At 40.7% G+C, this 19832-nt stretch overlaps 2 protein-coding genes and 1 pseudogene across 3 annotated transcripts in view; 2 read left to right on the top strand and 1 right to left on the bottom strand.

The window, feature by feature from the left end:
• The first annotated feature begins 655 nt into the window (after positions 1–655).
• Positions 656–19797, top strand: LOC147004510 (UDP-N-acetylglucosamine transferase subunit ALG13). Of its 2 annotated transcripts, none has more exons than XM_085837988.1 (4): positions 656–766; positions 2445–2607; positions 5175–5313; positions 19682–19797. In XM_085837988.1, exons 1-4 carry the CDS (start codon positions 686–688, stop codon positions 19764–19766), a joined length of 468 nt encoding a protein of 155 aa, XP_085694114.1. In that variant the 5' UTR covers positions 656–685; the 3' UTR covers positions 19767–19797. The 2 variants fall into 2 exon arrangements, with proteins under 2 accessions (XP_085694114.1, XP_085694113.1); XM_085837987.1 differs by lacking the exon at positions 19682–19797 and adding an exon at positions 7159–10960.
• Positions 3495–4175, bottom strand: LOC147004511 (large ribosomal subunit protein eL33-like; annotated as a pseudogene).
• LOC110286973 (ALG13 UDP-N-acetylglucosaminyltransferase subunit) overlaps positions 5198–19832 on the top strand; it is a 52046-nt gene continuing 37411 nt past the window's right edge. The window contains exon 1 of the mRNA XM_085837985.1: positions 5198–5313. The gene's annotated coding sequence lies outside the window, so the exon portion shown is untranslated. The remainder of the gene's footprint in view (positions 5314–19832) is intronic.

Here is a 19832-nt window from a genome sequence, read left to right as displayed (position 1 = left end):
CACTTCCTTGCTTTCACAGCAGAGCTAAAACAAAACAGTTCAATATCATTTACTGTAGCTGAATGTTTATTTTTTTTTCTAAGTCTTCATTACCTGCCTATCATCTATCTATCTATTGCTGACTTGGAGCTCCCAGCACTTGACTCGTGAACTACTATGCCAGGGCTAAAAGTGCACTTCAAAGATCTAGTAAGGTTTGCCTGACAAGAGCTGTTCTTATTGCAAAAGGCTCATAGGAACCAAGAGTAGTGGACGTTTGTGTTGTCACAGGAACATCTCAGACTTATCAGGGAAAGATTTGCGGTAAACACTGTTTATTTAGTAGGTGTTCAGGGTGTCTCCTTTTTCTCAGTAGACAGAAATTGCATTTGGCAAGTTTCCATACTTTTTGATAGCTAACACCTGTGCTACCTGCAAAGGGTATAAAGCATTGCCAGCCATGCTGGGACTCGAACAACCCGCAGGCTCTATGCCTGAAGCGCTTCACCCACTCCTGCTAGGTAGTGGTGGGGAAGGAGGGAACGCCCTAGCGAGTCGAATTTTCCGCCTCTCCGGGACGCCTTTCCAATTGCAGCGTGCCGCCATGGACTTCCGCCTCCCCTCCCCTCCCCTTTCCCCTCTGGCATTGGTGCGAGCCGCCTGACGTCACATCCGCTCCCGCAATTCCGAATCTGGAACCCGCGCGATGAAGAGAGCGTTTGTGACCGTCGGGACCACCAGTTTCGACGAGCTCGTCGCACGGGTGGTCGCTAACGACTGCGTTCAGGTGAGTCGGGGCTGGGCGGCGGGCGGCGGGCGGCTCGGGCTGCTTCGTGCTGGCCGCTTTAAGCTCTGCTCGCCTTCCCCAGGCGCCGGGGGAGCTGAAAGGAAGCTTGGCGCCTGTGGCTCCTGCTCTGCTGTGCCCTAGCCCACGGCTCCGCCAGTCCCTCACCCCGCCGTTTCTCCTCCCTCCCGCCTCAGCCTCTTCCAGCGAACTCAGTGGCCGTCCCACGGCGGTCCCCCACGACTGTCATGTCTCCCTTGGCACTCTCTCCCTCCGACTCCCGGCTCCTCACGGCCTCTCTCCAGCACCGCCCCTCCCGGGGCTCCTCTCAGCCCTTGCGCCTCCCGGAGCCTCCTCCCCGGGCCTCGACTACTTCCACGTCTGGCTTCCGTGGCTCGGTCCCTCCCCGAAGCCCAGTCGGGCCCCCCTGGCGCCCCTGTCTGTGACCTCCCACCCTCTCAGGCCAGTCAGGGGTTTTGCTGGCGGCCCTTTCGTCCGCGACTCCCCCACTTCAGCCCCTCCAACAGGGAACAGGTTGCTGTGAGGCGCCGAGGTCCGCTGGCGCTGACCCCATCCCCTTAAGCCGTTCATGTTTCCCCCTCCTTCCCAGCGACCGCAAGGCCTTGGCCCGCGACCCCCCATTTCCTCTAGGATGGCAAAGGGCTTTCCCTCACGGTGCCTCTGTCCGCGAGGCCCCACCCTCAGGCGGGATGCGGTTTTGCCCTGCAGGGTCTGTGTGTGGGCGACCCAACCCCCTCGTGGTGGTATTGGTTTTCCCTGCAGCACCTCGGTCCACGCCCTCCATCCTCGGGCTGGTCATGGTTGCCCCTTAGTGCTTCAGGCCCACGTCTCCAGGCCGGTAAAGGGTTGCCTAGTGGCACCTCGGCTCGCTCGCGACCCCCTCCTCGTGCGCGCCCTTAACAGGTTGCCCCGTGACACCTCGGCTCGCGACCCCCTCCTCGTGCGCGCCCTTAACAGGTTGCCCCGTGACACCTCGGCTCGCGACCCCCTCCCCGCGTGCCCTTAACAGGTTGCCCCGTGACACCTCGGCTCGCGACCCCCTCCCCGCGTGCCCTTAACAGGTTGCCCCGTGACACCTCGGCTCGTGACCCCCTCCCCGCGCGCCCTTAACAGGTTGCCCCGTGACGCCTTGGCTCGAGACCCCCTCCCCGCGCGCCACAGGTTGCCCCGTGACGCCTTGGCTCGCGACCCCTCCCTCTCCCCCGTGGTAGCAGGTCAGCCTGTTGCACTTTGGCTCCAGACCGCTCCCAGCTGGTAATTGATTGCCCTGATGCGCTGTTTATTCGAGTCCTTGAACAGGTAAAGAGGGACTTTCCCTCTGGGTGGCTCCCGCGGTGACCCCCTACTGCTTTGTTGTGTCTCAGCTTGCCTGGTGGGACCTAAACAAGCTCTTCCCTTGGTTCCCACCTAGTTCTCCACTCCTCCTCCTTCAAGGTACACTTGTTCTGTGCTCCACTTGTTCTGTGCTGGTGGGTGGTAAGTGAGGTTCCTTGGCGGTGCCCTGACTGGGGGGAAAAAGGGTTAATTTTGAAAACTGGTGGGCCACAGATGGCTTTCACATGTCTGGCTGCTGCTTTTGAGCTGCAACTTGGGGCTTGCTTGAGTAGTGTTCTCGAAAGAATTAATTTAAAAGCGCCGTTTTCTTATTTTCCTGTTTTAGATCCTCAAGAGTCTGGGTTACAACCATCTTGTCCTCCAAATTGGTAGAGGCACTGTGGTGCCCAAACCATTCCGTACTGAGTCATTCACTCTGGATGTTTACAGGTATAAGGATTCTTTGAAAGAAGACCTTCAGCAAGCTGATCTTGTCATCAGCCACGCAGGTAAAGTATCTGAGAATCTTGGGGGGGGGTGGTGTCTGTGTTTTAAAAGAAGTCATAGACACTTTTTCAGATTGAATTAAAGAGGGCTTGATCTGTAATTCAGTGGTAAGGTACGTGCCTAGCATGTGAAAAAGCCCTACATGTTGGGTTACACCTGTAAGTACAGCAAATGAGAGGGGAAGGTCAGCCTGGGCTACCTGAGACCCTGTCTCAAAAATCTGTAAATTAATTACAGAGAATAAACTCATCACAGCCCCTATTTTACTAGAATTGTTTGCCTTACTTGAATATAGAGAACTTTAGTGGCGAGTAGGATATTTCTTGGTAAGAGAAGGCTATGAAGTTATTTTAGCCCAGTTTTATAGTAAACACGGGGGAAAGATAATGTATGCAATAATCATAACATTGTAAATCTGAAATAAGTATTTGGGCTTAGATCAGAAGGACATTAAGCCTTTTCAGTGGTAGGATTGTAGTTGTTGAAATTGCCATTTAAAGATTGTCTTTATGGAATGGAGAGATGGCTCAGTGGTTAAGAGTACCTACTGCTCTTCCAGAGGTCCTGAGTTCAATTCCCAGCAACCACATGGTGGCTCACAACCATCCCTAATGGGATAGGATGCCCTCTTTTGGTGTGTTTGAAGACAGCGATGGTGTACTCACATATAAAATAAATCTTAAAAAACGACATTGTCTTTTTAATATTTCTGTTGAATGTACGTAAAATAAACACAGTAGCATTTTCTTTATTTTTACGTAGCCTGTGGTAGTAAAATTAAAATTTTATACTTAAAAATTATGCATCCAGAGACATAAGCATCAACTTAGAAAATATCTTATGTTTTTTTTCAAGAGCACAAATCTACTTTTATTTACTCTCCATTAGTTTAAATTCGGGATGGATACAGCATCACATGGATTCTGTGTCCAATGGCCTTTGCAGGAAGGTTGCTTCGGAATTCGGCAGGAACCATGCCACTGTTTCCATGGGCCCAGTTACTTTTCCCCAGATCACTCTGGTTGTCTTTGGTTTGCCTCCAGGAGTCACTGTATTGTTTTTTGCTTTATACACATAAGCACATCTCTTGCCTAAGTAGAACTCGTTTCATCTCGGGCATAAACACCTTCAATTTTTTTTTTTTTTTTTTTTTGGTTTTTTCGAGACAGGGTTTCTCTGTATAGCCCTGGCTGTCCTGGAGCTCACTTTGTAGACCAGGCTGGCCTCGAACTCAGAAATCTGCCTGTCTCTGCCTCCCGAGTGCTGGGATTAAAGGCGTGCACCACCACGCCCAGCATGGCTCTTCTTAAAATTGAAGGTGTTGCCGGGCGTGGTGGTGCACGCCTTTAATCCCAGCACTCGGGAGGCAGAGGCAGGCGGATTTCTGAGTTCGAGGCCAGCCTGGTCTACAAAGTGAGCTCCAGGACAGCCAGGGCTATACAGAGAAACCCTGTCTCGTAAAACCATAAAAAAAAAAAAAAAAAAAAAGAAGAGCCCTGTGCTCTATTTGATTCCGGGGACCTTGCTTGTAGCCAGCAAAAACGACCTTGCACCACAGCCTTCCAGACATACTTGCTGTTAGAAGTCCTGTGTCGCCAAGATGGCGGAAAGCTATCTTATGTTTTAAATATATATTTTATGTTTATAGTCTTAGTAATTTATAGCTTTCAGAGAATCAACCTGATGGAGTCCCTGAGATTCCTAGTACTTTAGAAAAATTATTTTGTGGGGATAAGTGTAGTTTTGATTTTTTTTTTTTTTTTTTTTTTGGTTTTTCGAGACAGGGTTTCTCTGTGTAGCCCTGGCTGTCCTGGAGCTCACTTTGTAGACCAGGCTGGCCTTGAACTCAGAAATCCGCCTGCCTCTGCCTCCCGAGTGCTGGGATTAAAGGCGTGCGCCACCACGCCCGGCTGTAGTTTTGATTGTTATGGGTGTTTGTGGGGAACATGCTCCTTTTTTCCAAAGACTAATTTGAGGAGAGAAAACTCCTTAGAAATAGACATTACTCTTGGGTGGTGGTGGTACATACCTCTCCACACACCTGTAATTCCAGCACTTGGGAGGCAGAAGCAGGTGGGTCTTTGAGCCCATTCTGGTCTACAAAGATTTCTAGGACAGCAAGACCATGCCTCAAGCAAGCAAACAAACAAACAAAAAAACCAAAGGAATAAACATTACTAAAATGTATAGCATCATAGTATGTTCATGTGTGCATGCCATTAGCTCTGCTTTGAATTCTTTTTGTATATTGTTTAAGTCTTCTAAATCCATGATCCTCCTGCTTCAGTCTCCCATGTGCTAGGGATTTGGGGCACGTGCCATTAAACCTGACCTACACTTGTCATTTGGTTCATACAGTCTCGTGGATTAAATTATTCTCCCGCTACACAGAGAAACCCTGTCTCGAAAAACCAAAAAAAAAAAAAAAAAAAAAAAAAAAAAAAAAAAATAAATTATTCTCCCTAGAATGAAAACTGTAACAATGACTAAATTATTCAAGTTTAGAATAAAAACTATGATATAGTATTATAACCTTAAAAAATTGAATCAGTAGCTTTTATTTTTGCAGGTGCAGGAAGCTGTTTGGAGAGTCTGGAGAAAGGCAAACCACTTGTGGTAGTTGTGAACGAAAAGTTAATGAACAATCATCAATTTGAATTGGCAAAGCAGTTGCACAAAGAAGGCCATCTCTTTTATTGTACCTGCAGGTATACTAGAGACTGATCTATTGTTCTCTTGCCTTAAATCCCTCCTTCTCCTATTATTATTAGCCACCTGCTTAAACCATTTGATTTTTTTTTTTACCTTTTTCATACTCCTCAATATACTTTGACTTTTCTCACCCAAAACTTTTCATTTGTTGCTTTGACTGTGTTCTTTGCCCTGTCTTTTCCTGTGTTTACTGCTCTTTGTTTGTAAATTTGAGTGTGTGAATGTACATATACATAAGGGTGTGCAGGTTTCCAAGAATTTTAGTTTTGTAGTTCACTATTCGGGTTTTCACTGGTTAAAGAAGGTGCCTACTTATATTAGTTAAGGGATAGTTATTTTGACAGTTTCATATATGTATATAATGAATTTTAGTTGTCAGTTGTTAGACTTTTTTTTAGTAACTTCACTGGAAGCCCTAAATTATATCATTCACATACGCTCTTCTACCTAATATAAAGTGGGTATTGTTTTAAGTGCTCAGGGCACAGTGGCAAGCATTGCGTTTGTATTATGGTGGTAGAATTTCACATGGTAAACTACTTGTGTGGAAGTGCTGGAATTAGAGGTGTGTGCCACCACCACCCAGGAGTAATGTCTATTTCTAAGGAGTTTTCTCTCCGCTACAGATAAAAAAACCAGGGTGATATCTTGGCTGGGGTAAGGAAGAATTAGGTAGACCTCAGGAGAGGCTATGGCCTTGATGTTTGCAGTGAGTCCTACGTTAGAAGGAAGAACCAGTTATAGGAAGATGAGTTTAAAAAGCCTTAACATAAAGATGAACTTGGGGTTTGGAATGCTTGAGGAACAGGGAAGGTTCATATGGTAGGAGCATTGTTCCGAAGACTAAGTGTGAAACTGGGAGGGCATAGCTCATGTAAGAGTTCTAATACTATTTTATGTTTAATGAGAAGCCACTGAAGCTCTTTAAGAAAAGGGATCTGGTAAGGAATATTGCTTTATGAAGTGGATTAGAATTCTATAGGAACTCATCAGCATCCGCAATAGAAGCTTGAAGAAAAATGCTTTTTCTGTTAGTTCTTCTTTGGGACACTAGAAGCTTGCCAAAGGGCCAGGTCAGTAATTCCAAGTTGCTTGATTTTAAAAACTTTTCTAATGTGGCATTTTAAAAAAGTAAATGACCTTATACAGAGATTAATTTTATGGTTATATTTGTATCAATATAAAAGTTAGGACACAATAATAAGTTTCAGAAACTTTATTCTAGGAAAGTTACTCAAATGAAAGTATCATGAAGCATTTATTATATTTTTGGTGTAGTTAAATCATTTCTTTTCCCCAGTTTTCAGTAAAAAAACGTTTTCTCATGGGGTGGACAGATGGCTCAGTGGTTAAGAGTAATGGCTACTCTTCCAAAGGACCCTGGTTCAATCCCCAGCACCTACATGGCAGCTTCCAACTGTTATTCCAGTTCTATGGGATCTGACACCCACCCTCCCACAGACATACATGCAGGTAGACCACCAATATACAGTAAATACATTTAAATTTAAAAAGTTTTCTTAACAGTCTGCCTGAATGATTGATTATAATCATCCTTGCTTACTTTCTTCTGGTTTTATTTATTGTTCTTGTAAATTTTGCTTTATATTTGTGTGGTCCTGGAGAGTATTACAAAACAATATAAATACATTTTCCTTTAAATGGCATTTCTGAAACACTTCATTTGACCCAGATAAGAATGTCTATTCAATTCTTTTGACATTTTATAGTATTCTTTGTGTTGGCAGCACAACTGTTCATTCATCAAATGGGTAACAGGCAGCAGATAAGTTCCAGAATTTTCTCTCATGTTACCTGATATTTTTCTTCTTTTGTTTTAGCATGCTTCCTGGGCTGTTACAGTCAATGGATTTATCAACACTGAAATGTTATCCTCCTGGCCAGCCAGAAAAATTTTCTGCATTTTTGGATAAAGTTGTTGGATTACAAAAATAAACTCTCAACACTTTAAAATACCCCTAAGTCCAGTTCATGGGATATGATAAAATCAAAATAATTTCATGACATGTTTTTGTAGAACAGTATAAACCCATATATTTACTATAAACAATATTGTAAGGATTTTGTGGCATAAACATTACATTTGTGTCTATATCCTAATTTTAGTAAATGTTTGAGGTTTCCCTAACTTTGAAAACTATAGCCTTCACAGTTTTGTACTAAAATTTCAAAAAAGCAAAAGCTGGGCAGTGGTGGCGAATGCCTTTAATTCTAGCCTTTGGGAGCCAGAAGCAGGTGTATCTGAGTTCAAGGCCATCCTTTTCTACCCAGAGAAACTCTGTCTCTAAAATCCAAAACAAAACCCCAAAACAAAAAATTAAAAAAAAATGTTAATAAGATTCAAATATTAGATGATTTTGAATAATAAATGCTAACAATGTAACATTTTGGTGAGAAAATCAGCATTTGTAGGATCATAATCTCGAGACAGCATTTTTGTATTAAGCAGAAAAAATGGATTTACTTTGTAGAAGCTAATTTGAAAAAGATCAAAGTAACCATGCCTATCCTGAAGATAGATATGTCCATCTTCTGAACTTGTGATCCTTCAAGTCCTGGGATTACAGGTACATGCCACCATTCCTGGTAATATTTGTTCCTCTAAAATAGTAAGGGCTGGGGAAATTGTTTAGTGAGTAAAGTACTTGGATAAGTGTGAGAGCCTGAGTTTGCATCTTCAGCATAAACCTTAGGCATGGCAGTGTGTATTTAAAATCCTTGTGCCTATGATATTGGAAGATGTAGATAGAATTCCCTGGAAGACATTGGACTAAGCAGCCTAGTATTCACAATAGTGAATGATAAAAAGATACCTGTTACCAAGCAAAGTAAAAAGTAAGGATAGAGCTCACCATAGGATCCATGGCTACATTCACATGAGTACATGGAGATATGTAGGTAGAATGTGATAATCTTAACAATGTCTTAAATGATAGTGAATAAATCCAAAAATATAACAGTATGACTTGGCTGTTACTTTTTTATATTTTTAATTTTTTGTATGTGTGGACATGTGATGTGGAAGTCAGAAGACAACTGGGACCATTTCTCTCCTTCAGCCATGTTCCTGGGATCAAATGTGGGTCTCTAGGCTTGGTACTAGGATGTTTGCTGTTGATCCATTTCACTGCTTCCTCCCCCCTTTTTTTCTGGATAGAGGCAGTAGGGCTTGAACCTTGGACCTTGCACATGCTAAGTATGCACTCTACCACTGAGCTATATCCTCTGTTCACTTAGTTTTCAGAGTTGCCATCTGGCCCCCCCCATCCTAGGTCTCTGGGACTTAGAGGTAACTCCCACCCCCAGCAGCTGCATATTTCCATTCATTCTGGCCCTCTGGGCCTCTACTGTTTCCTCCCATCTGCTTCTACCACCCTTTACCCACTCCCTTCTCCAAGGCTTTCCCTCCTGCTACTTCCCATGATTATTTTGTTCTCCCTTCTAAGTGGGATTTAAGCATCTTCACTTGGATCTTGTTTAACTTCTTTGGGTCTGTGTTGTGGGGTGTTATCATGGGCATTCTGTACTTCTTGGCTAATATCCATTTAACTATACCATGCATGTCCTTTTGGGTCTGGGTTACCTCAGGATGATATTTTCTAGTTCCATCCATTTGCCTGCAAAGTTCATGATGTCCTTGTTTCTAATAGCTGAATAGTATTCCATTGTATAAATGAACCATATTTTCTGTATCCATTCTTCCCTTGAGGGATATTTGGGTTGCCTCTAGTTTCTAGCTATTATGAATAAGGCTGCTATGAACATCGTGGTGCACATGTTCTTGTGGTATAGCTGGGTCTTCAGGTAGATTTATTTCCAATGTTCTGAGTATCCTCCAGACTGATTTCCAGAGTGGTTGTACCAGTTTGCAATCCCATCAGCAATGGAGGAGTGTTCCCTTTCTCCACATCCTCTCCAACATGTGTTTTTGGCTAAGATCAAAAACCTGAGGTTTTTGATCTTAGCCATTCTGATTGGTGTCAGGTGGTCTTAGGGTCGATTTGATTTGCATTTCTTGGATCACTAAGGACTTTGAACATTTCTTTAGGTGCTTCTTAGCCATTCTAGATTCCTCAGTTGTGAATTCTCAGTTTAGTTTTATACCCCATTTTTTGATTGGGTTGTTTGTTTTTTTTTGGTGATTAACTTCTTGAGTTCTTTATATATTTTGGATATTAACCCTCTATTGTATGTGGGGTTAGTGAAGATTTTTTCCCAATTTGTAGGTTACCGATTTGTCTTATTGACTGTGTCCTTTGCCTTACAGAAGCTTTCCAGTTTCATGAGGTCCCATTTATCAATTGTTGATCTTAGAGCATGAGCCCTTGGAGTTCTGTTTAGGAAATTTGCCCCTGTGCCAATGAGTTCAAGGCTCTTTCCCACTTTCTCCACATCCTCACCAGCACGTGTTATCACTTAGGTTTCACTTGGCTTCAGAAATTTTAAGATAACATATTTTTTAAGATTTTTATTTTATTCATATGAGTACACTGTAGCTGTTTTCACAAACACCAGCAAAGGGCATCAGATCCCATTGTAGTTGCTTATGAGCCACCAAGTTGGTGCTGGGAATTGAACTCAGAACCTGTGGAAGAGCAGTCAGTGCTGTTAACTGCTGAGCCATCTCTCCAGCCACTTTAACATATTTTTAAGTGTAATAGTTCTTTGGTAGAAAGTTTAGATATAGTTTATCCATTAAAATAGTAAGTTCAGAGCTTAGCTTGATGGTGCATGACTGTAATCCCAGCATTTAGGAGATGTCACTTCTGCTATATAATAAGTTTCAGGTACATAGTAAAAAAATCAGTCAATACATATGATAGTGACTAGATGTACCTAGTTCTAAACACTTTACCTGGGCCATATTCACATTGTTTTAGCAGAATTATTTTTTTTGATTGTCATTTGGGCTAATGTTAAATTTTTACTGTTGATAAAAGTAGGTTCCTGAGAAGTACTATGTACTCAGGAGGAAGCTACTTTGGGCTAAAATTTTGGTGAGAATTACATAAGTATGAGTATAAGTAGTTAGTCCACATCTCCATAGTTTAGACTTAGTAGAAATTATGCATTTATTGTATATGGGCAAGTTTGTTTATGCTTGTACGTATTTGTATGCATACCTGTATCTGAGGAGGCCAGAAAACAAACTCGGGGTTTATCCTTAAATACCATCCACCTCTAGGGTGGTTTCTCACTGGCCAGAACTTCATTAACTAGGCTAAGAGTGGCTGGCCAGTGAGCCACAGTGATCCCTTGTCACCACCTCAGTTTTAAGTTTACTGTCACATTGTACATCTATAGCATTTTTATGTGCTTGGTAGGCCACCAGCTCAAGTCATTGAAAAACTACTAAGTTATATTCACAGCCTTTTCACAAACTCTACTAAGATTTTAGAAAAGGTTTTATTCACTTCCAGAGATAGAATTTTTTTCCAACTTTTTTATTAGGTATTTTCTTCATTTACATTTCAAATGCTATCCTGGCAAACACAGAAGTGGATGCTCACAGTCAGCTATTGGATGGAACACAGGGCCCCCAACAGAGGAATTTTTTTTAAAGAAATAGAATCTTAGCCGGGCGTGGTGGCGCAGTATTTCAATCTGTACTTCTCCCACGCCTTTAATCCCAGCACTCGGGAGGCAGAGGCAGGCGGATTTCTGAGTTCGAGGCCAGCCTGGTCTACAAAGTGAGTGCCAGGACAGCCAGGGCTATACAGAGAAACCCTGTCTCGAAAAACCAAAAAAAAAACCAAAAAAAAAAAAAAAGTTTGCCGGGCGTGGTGGCGCACGCCTTTAATCCCAGCACTCGGGAGGCAGAGGCAGGCGGATTTCTGAGTTCGAGGCCAGCCTGGTCTACAAAGTGAGTTCCAGGACAGCCAGGACTATACAGAGAAACCCTGTCTCGAAAAAACCAAAAAAAAAAAAAAAAAAAAAAAAAAAGAAATAGAATCTTAATGTTTCATAGGACTTTTTAAAAGAAAGCAACTTTTCTCTCATTTGAGAAAAAATTGAGATGTAAAGTTTATGTTGGTCACTTAGCCTTATTTTATTCATTTATTTTATCTTTTGGTGACATGGGTTTCTCTATGTTACAGCCCTGGCTGTCCTGGAACTCAAGCTGTAGATCAGGCTGGGCTTGAATTCACAGAGATATGTCTACCTCTGTCTTCTAAGTGCTGTGATTAAAGGCATGCCCCACCACCCCCTGGCCCACTTAACCTTTTTAATGACTTTGTGGCTTGAATGGCTACTCTAAGAGAATCTATTCAAATTCAGATCCTGGAAAAAGTTTCAGGCTTCCTATTCTTTAATACTGAACTGTTAGAACACGTAATGTAGATTTAATTATCTATGAATTATACCCTTGTTATGTGTGGTAATATTTCTGACTATGACTTTGTGGTATTTTATATTTAATGTGGGGTTTTAAGGCAAGGTATTTCAATTTTTACTTGACAGAGTTTTTAACATTAATCTGAATTCTGTGCTGAATTCTGTACTTGAAAGACTCCAGAGGTGACAGTTTGCTTATGAAAACAGCCTTTTGCCTTGAGTCCTGCATTTTTTTTAACTATACAATAATTCTAAGTTTTTGGGTTTTTTTTTAAGTTACAGCTTTTAGTTGCTTTTAGTTACTTTTTAAAAGTACTTTAAAAATTATTTAATGTATATGAGTTCTCTGTTTTCATGCACACCAGAAGAGGGCATCGGATCCTGTTACAGGTGGTTGTGAGCCACCATGTGCTTGCTGGGAATTGTGGGTCCTCTGGAAGAGCAGTCAGTGCTCTTAACTGCTGAACCATCTCTCCAGCCCTTAAAATTGCTTTCTATTACATAGAAATGTAATCTAAGATTTGGTCCATAGATATTTATTATATGTGTGTACGCTGTAGCTGTCTTCAGACACTCCAGAAGAGGGCATCAGATTTTTGTTAATGGATGGTTGTTTAACCACTGAGCCATCTCACCAGCCCCTGGTCCATAGATCTTAAAAAATCCCATTTTACTAAGTTAACTGTAACATATACTTTACATATACATTTCTGATATATCTCTTGTGCATATATCCTAATTCGCAATTTTATAACAATTTTTCAAACATCAAAAGTTAGTTTTAGTTATAGTATTTTGTATATTTTGTATGTTTTATAGTATACTCAAGTTCTTTTGAACTTGAATATCATCTATAGGCCTAAATGGTGAAACTTAGAATATATATATATATATATATATATATATATATATATAAAAATTCTATTTTTTTTTTTTTTTGGTTTTACGAGACAGGGTTTCTCTGTGTAGCCTGGCTGTCCTGGAACTCACTCTGTAGACCAGGCTGGCCTCAAACTCAGAAATCCACCTGTCTCTGCCTCCCCAGTGTGGGATTAAAGGCGTGTGCCACCACGCCTGGCAGAATTAATATTTTTCATTACAAGTATTTATACATTTTAGAGTGTGTCATATTGACCTGCATGCAATGTGCAATGATTTAAATCATGCTAATTTATCCTTTCTTTTACCTATTATTTTTATGGTGAAATATGTGAAATGTATGGTGATAATTAAGTGTATATTATCAACTGCTCATCCTGATGTTTACTATATCTCAAACATGCCTCTTAACAAAGATAACATTTTGTGCCATTTAATTGATTTCCTATTCTCCATTAACTATTCAGGGTGCAAACTCTGGTAATTATTGCTTCTATAATTTCAACTTTTTCAGACTCCAAATATGTCATACATTTATGCCTACTCTATTTCACTTATACTAATACTCAAGATTCGAAAACATTTGCTCAAGTTGCCAGAAATGGTAGGGTTTCTATGTTTAAAAGATTGAATAGTTTCTTTTTTTTTTTTTTAGGTTTTTCAAGACAGGGTTTCTCTGTATAGCCTTGACTGTCCTGGCACTCACTTTGTAGACCAGGCTGGCCTCAGAAATCCGCCTGCCTCTGCCTCCCAAGTGCTGGGATTAAAGGCGTGCGCCACCATGCCTGGCTGATTGAATAGTTTCTATTACACTATATTTTCTTATGGTCATTTAGATTTTTGTTTGTGTGTCTTTGTGTGTGGGTGTGGGTGTGGTGCTGGAGATTGAGCCCAGGGCCTTTGCTTGTATCTCCAGCCCTAGATTTTGTTTGGCAGGAGATATTTATTGCTTACATGTTATTTGCATTTATATTATCTTATTTCCTATATGTCCCTTTAATTTTGTTTGATAGATATTTTATTACTTACATGTTATTTACATTACATTTTATTTCCTCAAGGTTTTTTTCTCTTTGTGATTTAGTCACAGTAGACTTGACATCTAGAAATTTATTTTTGGTTATCCATTTTTGGCATAGTAATTTTTCACCTGACTTTCTATCTTTATCTGTTTTTTCTGACAGGGTCTCAGGTACCTTAGGCTGATCTTTAACCTGATTTGTCACTGAAGATGACCTTAAACTACTTATTCTTTTGCCTTTACTGCATAAAAGGCATGTGGTACTATGTCCAGTTTATGTGGTACTGTCTGAACCCAGGGCTTCATTTTCATTTATGCTATTCACACAGTACCAATTGACAGCTATCCCCAGCTCTCATTGTTTTATTAATTTCTGTTTTTTTCTGTGAAGACATTCATAACTATTTAAAGTTGTGGCTTTGGGGGGGGATATCTCCTGTTTTAACATAAAAGTTTTTTTTTTGTGTGTGTGTGTTTTTGAGACAGGGTTTCTCTGTATAGCCCTGGCTGTCCTGGAACTTACTCTGTAGACCAGGATGGCCTCGAACTCAGAAATCCACCTGCCTCTGCCTCCCGAGTGCTGGGATTGATTAAAGGCGTATGCCACCACCGCCTGGCTTAACATAAAAGTTTTAAGAGAATTTCTTTAGCCTTTCACTTCAGTAACCTCCTTGTGTTTAGTGTTGGTGATCTTTTTCAGTGTTCTGCCTACATACTTCTAGGTTTCTTTCAACTTCACTGTGGGTAACTGTTTATATTGTAGTGCCAGAATTTTTATTATATCATCATATCTTCTCATTTTGGACATATATTTTTTAGATGTGGGCTCTCCCATTGAGCTCAACTTTAAACTCTATCCTTTCTGCCTTTTATTTACCAATTTTAAAATAGATTAGTTAGCATATTAGAATTTGCAATAGCTTTTCACTGTACCCGATGCTGACCTTGAATTGTCTGTGTCCCTGTATCCTGCTTGGCCTCCTGAGTGTACAGCTTGGCAATTTTTTTTTTTTTTTTTTTTTTTTTTTTTTGGTTTTTCGAGACAGGGTTTCTCTGTGTAGCCCTGGCTGTCCTGGAACTCACTCTGTAGACCAGGCTGGCCTCGAACTCAGAAATCCGCCTGCCTCCGCCTCCCGAGTTCTGGGATTAAAGGCGTGCGCCACCACGCCCAGCGCAATTTTTTTCTTACCCAGTATTCTAAGTTCAGACTAATTGATAATATAACCACTCTGTCTGTCAAGAAAACACAACAATGGACTTGCCCTTCTGCATTTCTTCTAGGCGCTTCTTTGTAGGTAACCTTTTTTTTTTTTTTTTTTGAGACAGGATTTCTTTACATAATCTTGGCTGTCTTAGAATTCACTTTGTAGACCGGGTTGGCCTACCCAGCTTTTCCTGCAGTTCTTAATTCCTGTCAACAACTTATCTATTTGTCTTTTCCATAATTGTGTTTAAATTGGTGGTTGGTTTAGAGATAAAGTCCCACTCTGTAGCTCTGACTGTCTTGGTATTCACAATGTAGACGAGGCTGGCCTGTGAGATCTGAGTGCTGGGATTAAAGATGTGTGGTACTACTCCTGGCTCATAATTGTCATATAAATGTGGTCATGCAGTATATAGTCTTTTGAATATGTCTTCACTTAGCATGAGGCTTTCTAATTTTTTTGATACTCTTGTTTCATGTATCAACATTACTTTTTTTAAGATTTATTTTTTGTATGTGAGTACACTGTAGCTATACAGATGGTTGTGAGCCTTTCTGTGGTTGTTGGGAATTTAATTTTAGAACCTCTGCTTGCTCCATTGGCCCTGTATGCTCCGGTCAACTCTGCTCACCCAGTCCCTGTTCACTCCGGTCCAAAGATTTATTTATTATATATTTATTTATTTATTGTCTGGGTGAACTGATAAACCCAGATGATAAATTGTGGTCAGTAATAAAAAAAAAGAAAGAAAGAAAGAAAGAAAAGAGATTCTGGGCTGGTGAAACGGCTCAACTGTTAAGAGTGCTGACTACCCTTCTGAAGGTCCTGAGTTCAAATCCCAGCAACCCTATGGTGGCTCCCAACCATCCGTAATGAGATCTGACACCCTCTTCTGGTGTGTCTGAAGACAGCTACCGTGTACTTACATATAATAATAAATATTTTTAAAAATTGCAAGAAACTGGCCCAAGAGGTTTAGGACAGTGATAGAACATATGTCTAGTATGATCAAGGTCCTTGTTTTGATGTTGAGTCGGAGGTGAACTACAAAAAAAAAAAAAACCCCAAAACCTTAAAAACCAAATCCAAATGGCTGAAAAACATATTAAAAGGTTCTTAATGTTATGCCCCCCACCCCCAACTGCAAATCAAAACAGTGGAATAGCACATTCGAGCTACTAGAATTGCTTAAATCAAAAGGTAGAATATAATTGAATTCTCCCTCTAACGATAATAGCATAACCTCTGGGTGTGGTGGCACACACCTTTAATCCCAGCTCTAGGGAGGCAGAGGCAGGCGGATTGCTGAGTTCGAGGCCAGTCTGGTCTACAGAGTGAGTTCCAGGACAGCCAGGGCTATACAGAGAAACCCTGTCTCGAAAAAACAAAACAATAAACAAAGAAAAAGCATAATTTGCAGCATTTGGGACACAGAGGCAAGTAGATGGATCTCTTGAGTTTGAGGCCAGCCTGGTTCACAAAAGGAGTTCCAGGACAGTCAGTCTTACATAGAGAACCCCTGTCAAAAAAACAAGAGTATAATTTGGTAATATTTAGTGAAACCATTAGGAGATTTCCAGATTTTTATCATTCTAAAAAGATTGTGTTAGATTGTTGCCAATGACTGCACCACAGCCCCTGTAACTACTAATCTGATTTCTATCTAGATTTGCCACTTTGGCATATTTCATTTAAACAGGGTCCTGTGTTTTGGAATCACACCTTTTGCATCTGGCTCTTTAGGGCTAGTTTCTCCACAGTTCATTCATGCTTTTTGTGTAGCCATCCCAGTAGGTGTGTAATTGTCTCATTGTGATTTTAATTTCCCTAATAGCTAATCATACTGAACAATTAACTACTTAATAGCCATTTTTACTCCTCCCCTCCTTTTTATTGACAGAGTCTAGCCCAGGCTGGCCTGAAACACTCTTTAATAGAGAATAACCTGAAATATCCTGTTCCTCTTAAAGCTAGCTCTCAAAGCTTCCCAGCACACACGAGGATAATGCACACACGAGGGGCACTCTGCCAGCTAGTACATTGATAGCTCCCCTCCATTTACCTTTAGGAAAACATACTAAAATATTTTGCCCATTTAAAAAACGGGATTGTTTATTGTTGACATTATTTTTGAAGTAGAGAACAGTCTCAAACTCATTATGTAGCCTCTGGTGATTGTGGACTTGTGAAATCCTACCTCTACCATCCAAGAGCTGAGATTACTGCTTTATGCCACAGTGCCAGATTTATGTGGTGCTGAGGGTGAAACTCAGGTTCTCTATCATCTAAGACAAGGCTATCAACTGAGCTACATCCCCAATCCACTTTCAGTAGGTTTTTTTTTTTTTATTCGAGACAGGGTTTCTCTGTGTTTCTCTTGGTTGTCCTGGAACTCACTCAGTAGACCAGGCTGGCCTCGAACTCAGATATCAGCCTCCCTGTGCCTCCCGAGTGCTGGGATTAAAGGCGTGAGCCATCACACCTGGCAGTAGTTTTTAAATGTATATTTTCAATACATTCTCTTGAGATATGTGATATGCAGCTATTCTTACCCTCATTTGTAACTTATTGTCACCCACTTAACAATTTTATTTGCAGAACAAAAGTTAATTTTGTGAAAGTTCAATCTGTATGCTTTTTAAAAATAATTTTGCCTATCCTATGGGTCTTGAATGTTTTTTCTTAAGACATTCTAAAGAACTTTTACACATTGATTTCCAAATAATTGTAGTTCAGAAGTTAAACTACACAGTACAAAGGGCATAGGGAGGCTCCCTTGCAGGTTCTCTCTTGCTGCCTTAACCCCTTCTTGGGAGGCAGCTGGTGAAGGATGAAGCTTTGATTTGACATCTAGATCTGGTCTGCTTTGCATTAATTAAGAAAACAAGATGTGAGATTCAGGTCTAGGGCTACTTTTTGGATTATGAATAATCGATTCTTGCACTATCTGATATAAATATTTTATTATCTATTGTTTTGCCTTTGTTACTTTGTCAAAAATAAAATGACTTCTTTATATCTGTCTGTTGTTTGTTTTCTTAGTGTGTACTTCTCTTTCTTGTCTTTCTCATCTTTTGTTTCTAGGTTTTGCTTATATTCTGATTATCTTCCTGGCCCTTTCCCTTGGAAGTATATTAATATTTGTTGAAGTTTTATACTCATGTTTAATGTTCAGTAGATGTAAACAATTTGTATTTTGTCTTTATTTGTAGAATATGACAAAATCAATTTAACTGTAAGCTTTAATTTGTCGTTCTTAGTGTATTGGTGATCACAAAACAGAATGGCCCAGAACTTTTGCAAAAAAGAATTTAGTTTCTTTAGAAAAAAAATATGAAAACTGAATGGTAACGAAAGTCAAGGTTTTATTCCATATCTACCATGATTTTATTTCATTTCTAATTTATAAGTAATGATCCATGATTTTCCTTATAGACTGAAGAGTAAGATAAATAGCTGCTGCCGGCCAGTGGTGGTGCACGCCTTTAATCCCAGCACTTGGGAGGCAGAGGCAGGTGGACTTCTGAGTTCGAGGCCAGCCTGGTCTACAGAGTGAATTCCAGGATAGCCAGGGCTATACAGTGAAACCCTGTCTCGAAAAAAACAAAACAAAACAAAAACAAAAAAGATAAATAGCTGCTTTTACATCGCAGCATCTCTATAAAGTCCAGTTTTTTCTTTATTTACAGTATACCTTTGTTTTTTGTAATCAGACCTGTGTAGATATTTAATTTAGTGTGAAAACATTGTACAAATAGAAAAATACAAGTTTCATGTCAGACCAAGAGAAAAAGCATGATTTGACTTATTCATTTATTTGTGGTTCTGGGATTGAATTTAATGTACTAGTGTACAGGCTGTATCCCTGAGCTTCATGTCCCTCAACCTTTTTTTAACACCTTGGAGGAGGTTGTATTCTGGCATTTTAAATAAAAATAAGATGCTTGATGCCAGAATGAAATAATAGAAATAATGCTCCTGTCCCTGACCCATGATTCAGAGTTTCCCTGACAAAGTACCCTGGTAACATTTAAAAACACACCTAACATGTCCAACATGTCAATAATATGCCATCAAAAAACCCCACAAATTTTAAATTGCATTTTTTACAGTTTCTGTGTAAGATATTTCGTACTGATTTCATTTTACACATTGTAAAGATTTATTTTTTAATATCTTTGCTTTTGAGGGTATGCACATGTGGGTGCAGATGCACATGGATACTGGAGGATACCAGTTGTAGTGACCCTCTTGACATTGGTGCTGGGAAGTCCTTTACAGTGTGTGCTATACAGTACAACTGCTGAGCCATATCTCTGTTTTCACTTCTCTGTTTTTAGTACTATTATGCTGTAACCTGACATTCCGCAAGAATTGGAGTTTCCTGGTGTAATTAATGGACTAATTATTAGTGATCTTAGTAGACAATTTTATCTAGAATTAAATTACTTGATTTTATTATCTTAGCTGAAATAGGCAAGCTGTTAGTTGCTTGTGAGTCTTTGTTCCAGCCGGAGGAGGTCCCGCCCCTTTTCTTTGTCTTTTAAAAAAGGTGTTCTTAAAGCGAACTAGTTAAATAACTCCCCCACCCCTACTTCCCTGAAACTCTGGTGGGCACCTGTAGGACAGAAACCATTTGGGAAATCAGGGAGTGATCTCAAAGCTCTTTGTGGAGTTGCCTGTTTTACACATGTGAATCTTTTTGTAATTTCCTTTGCTGCCTCGTGAAGTAGCTTTCTGGAGCTCTTCAGATTTCCAGAGTTCAGCTGCTTAGTCCCTCTTTATGCCTTGAAGCTGATTTTGTGGTTCCACCTTTCTGTAACTGTTTCCCTTCTTCCTGCATTGTCTTCTCGAGTTTCTTACTCTTTGGAGCATCTGCTCTTCGTTTTTGTGTTTCCACAGGGTCCTGTCTTGTCCTGCGCCAGTCAGCCTCTTGCTTGTGCTTCTGGGAAGTGCCAAGATTCTGCAGCAACTGCATTCTGCCTAGACCTTGAGCTGCTTCGGATACCTGCCTACACAAGCTCCAGTACTTGTGGCCACTGCCTATTCTTAC

Source organism: Mus caroli, unplaced genomic scaffold (assembly GCF_978045245.1).
Source record: "Mus caroli unplaced genomic scaffold, Mus_caroli_1 scaffold_5, whole genome shotgun sequence".
In the NCBI taxonomy this organism is placed as follows: domain Eukaryota; kingdom Metazoa; phylum Chordata; class Mammalia; order Rodentia; family Muridae; genus Mus; species Mus caroli.
The sequence above is the reverse complement of the archived record's forward strand: the minus strand, read 5'-3'. Positions and strand labels throughout refer to the sequence as shown.